Genomic DNA, 3278 nt, shown 5'->3' with positions numbered 1-3278 from the left:
CAGCCACGTCAAGTTCCCATGTCCACACCTTCAAGAGATCACCAACTACAAGAGTGAGAGAGAGAGAGAGATAGAGAGAGAGAGAGGAACTCGGAAAGAGAGAGATAGAGAGAGAGGAACTCGGAGAGAGAGAGATAGAGAGAGAGAGAGAGGAACTCGGAGAGAGAAAGAGAGAGAGAGAGGAACTCGGAGAGAGAGAGAGAGAGCTAGAGAGAGGAACTCGGAGAGAGAGAGAGGAACTTGGAGAGAGAGAGAGAGAGAGAGAGAGAGAGAGAGAAAGAGAGAGAGAGAGAGAGAGGGAGAGAGAGAGAGAGAGAGAGAGAGAGAGAGAGAGAGAGAGAGAGAGAGAGAGAGAGAGAGAGGAACTCTTTAGTTCAAATTAACTTTCAAGAAACTCAACTTAACTCAAAAGGAGAAAAGAGAAAACATCAAGGGTGAAGAAAACAAGATAAATGGGGGGCCTCTATAGGCACAGATCATAGCCTAAATGCCCCGAAAAAAACTAACCACGATCCTAGAAAATAGGCACGATCCTATTTTCAAGGATGTGCTAAGTCATCGTAATTTCTAGAATGTACCAAGTCAACCCCCACAATCCTGAAACTTAGGGCTAGGGGGTTTGACATTTTTAAAAGTATTTCAAGCTTTTCTGTAATGCGGGTCAGTAGCCTCTAATGTTTTCCCATTTTTCATTTCTCGAGACACTATAATGCAAGAATAAAACGTAAAGTATACTTCTGCAACATGTATTTGTCGGATAAGGTCCTAACTCGGTTAATATTTTGTCCAAGTTTCGTCCGGTCCTGTTAAACTTCTCACCGGTGTTAACCGATGAAAAAGCTGGCTTAATTTGGTGACATGCCATATACAGGTTGTGCTTTGGACCTAAAGTTATGATCGATGGATCATCATAACTGTATGAATCTATTTAACGTCAACCAGCCGATTTGTTAAGATTACTTCACTTATGAATATATATTAGACCAACGTTTTAAAAAAACCAAATCGTGACAATTCATTACTATAAAATACTGCACATGGTGTAGTTTTGTTTTAGTTCGTCTGCCGAATAAAACACGATGAATTAGGTCGACATTATTTGTCTCAAAGGCATCGAAATAAATTAAACAAGTTGTGCAACCAACGATAAAAAAATTATTCGAAACGTAATTGTTGTGCTACTTGGCTACCATAGGTGGCCATTTGTTACGCTTTTAACGACGTAAAGTCCAATCCACAAGTTCACGTCATAAGTTAATGCTTATACGTACAATATCAGGAGCCAAGTATGAAAATAAAAACAAAAGTAGTTGATTATTGAAATCAAAAGAGGAAAATCTTTCCGCCACAGACTCCACTCGTGAGAACTTCTAACTCTAAAGTTCAAAGGAGCCAAAAAATCTGCCAAAAGTCGAGAGCGGTTTCCGGTTTTGGGGTAAAGAACTGTGGGCCCCCCGCTGGCCCCCCCCTAATCTCTGCCCTATTGGCTGCCAGAGTATCGAAGGGTCTCCCATTGTCCCCATTTATCTCTCTCTTTATCTCGTTTCTTGAAGGCTGTGGACTGCCTACAGTTTTAAATAGAGTCTCACCTCTCCCAGTTTCTTGCTGATATCTTCATGTTTTCTTCTGAATTTCATCTCTCTCGCTCTCCTTCTGTCTCTAGACTCTTGCTAGTAGCTAACAGTCAGATATCGGTGAAGAAGAGGAAAAGTCGGAGAAAGATCGGTGAGACCCATAAAAGACTAATACGCGTATCGCCCCTTCCCACCTCGCGGAACGACGAACAACCCAGCAAAAAATGGGGGGAGGAGACTCGGTGGTAAAAAGCATGCGAATCATCAGCTGCAACGGATGTCGAGTTCTTCGAAAGGGGTGCAGCGAACGGTGCGATATCAGGCCCTGCCTCAACTGGATCAACAGCGCCGACTCCCAAGCCCACGCCACCCTCTTCCTCGCCAAATTCTACGGCCGAGCCGGCCTGCTCAACCTCGTCACCACCGGCGATGCCTATCTCCGCCCAGGTAAGACGGACCTTGATTTGTCTTCTCCCACGCGGTTCTCCACTCTCTTCTGGACGTGGGGGGCGCCGCGCGTCGTCTTCGGGTCGGTCTAATATCGGCCTACGCTCTCAACTGCAGCAATTTTACGATCGCTGCTGTACGAAGCGTGCGGGAGGATCGTCGACCCAGTTTACGGCTCTGTGGGACTTATCTCTTCCGGGAGGTGGCATCTTTGCCAAGAAGCGGTGGAAGCTGTCCTCGCCGGCCGACCAATCCCGCGCTTTCTCGCGGACGACGGCCAAAACCCCAGGCCCTGTTCAGCACACAAGGCTCTGTGCTATGACATGCGCCACGTCTCAGAGAGAAGCAAGACTTCAAGAAGAGGTCGGTTTAAGAACTCGCGGAAACTTGTTAAAGGGGCTCTCTGCAGCGTCGCTACAGAGTCATCCTTTTTACGGTCTTCTGTGGAGAACGACGAGGATGGGCGTTGTAGAAAGCCGATAGGAAGAGAGCGCGTCCTCGGCGAAGAGAATCAGGATACTATGGAGACCGCGTCTCATGCCTTCGGAGATTCGGCGAGGGAGGGCCAGAGAGAGATAGAGCTGGAGCTGACGTGGCCCAGACGAAGCCCAAACTCTCTAAGTCGACGAAGTTGAGAGCGCAGCCCAGACGAAGTTGAGGTCCCCTGTTTTTGTATCGGCGATCCATTGGTTTCCTTATTTATAAAGGTTAATAGCACGAAATATCCCAAATTTGTTCAAAAATCTGATATTTAACCTAAACTTTTCTTTTGGCACGGTATATCCCAAACTCTCTAAGTGGACGCCCACATATCCCGGTGATGACGTGGAATCCATCGTGGCTGCCAGGTGGATTTCCCGCCAGATTTTGACCTGGCGGAATCCACCTGGCAGCCATGATGGATTCCACGTCATAACGGGGATTCTACCTGTCAGGTGTTTTCCGATAAGAGAGAGAGAGGTATTCTAGAGAGAGAGAGGAGAGAGAGAGGCGTTCTAAAGAGAGAAAGAGAGGTGTTCTAGAGAGAGAGAGAAAGGGAGAGAGAGGCATTCTAGAGAGGGAAAGAGAGGCATTATAGAGAGAGAAAGAAAGGCATTCTAGAGAGAGAAAGAGAGGCATTCCAGAGAGAGAAATGGAGAGAGAGGCGTTCTAGAGAGAGAAAGAGAGGCATTCTAGAGAGAGAGAAAGGGAGAGAGTGGCCTTGTTCCTTGACTACGACGGCACGCTCTCGCCCATCGTCGATGACCCCGACCGCGC

General features: G+C 47.1%; 1 protein-coding gene across 1 annotated transcript; it reads left to right on the top strand.

Annotated features, from left to right (window-relative positions):
- Positions 1-1300: 1300 nt before the first annotated feature.
- LOC144700811 (LOB domain-containing protein 40-like) lies at positions 1301-2764 on the top strand. Its single transcript, XM_078572358.1, has 2 exons — positions 1301-2021; positions 2139-2764. The coding sequence occupies exons 1-2, from the start codon at positions 1799-1801 to the stop codon at positions 2654-2656; spliced, it is 741 nt and encodes a 246-aa protein (XP_078428484.1). The 5' UTR covers positions 1301-1798; the 3' UTR covers positions 2657-2764.
- Positions 2765-3278: the final 514 nt, after the last annotated feature.

This window comes from Wolffia australiana, chromosome 3, assembly GCF_029677425.1.
Source record: "Wolffia australiana isolate 7733 chromosome 3, ASM2967742v1".
In the NCBI taxonomy this organism is placed as follows: Eukaryota; Viridiplantae; Streptophyta; class Magnoliopsida; order Alismatales; family Araceae; genus Wolffia; species Wolffia australiana.
This window is presented reverse-complemented; position numbering and strand designations above follow the sequence as displayed.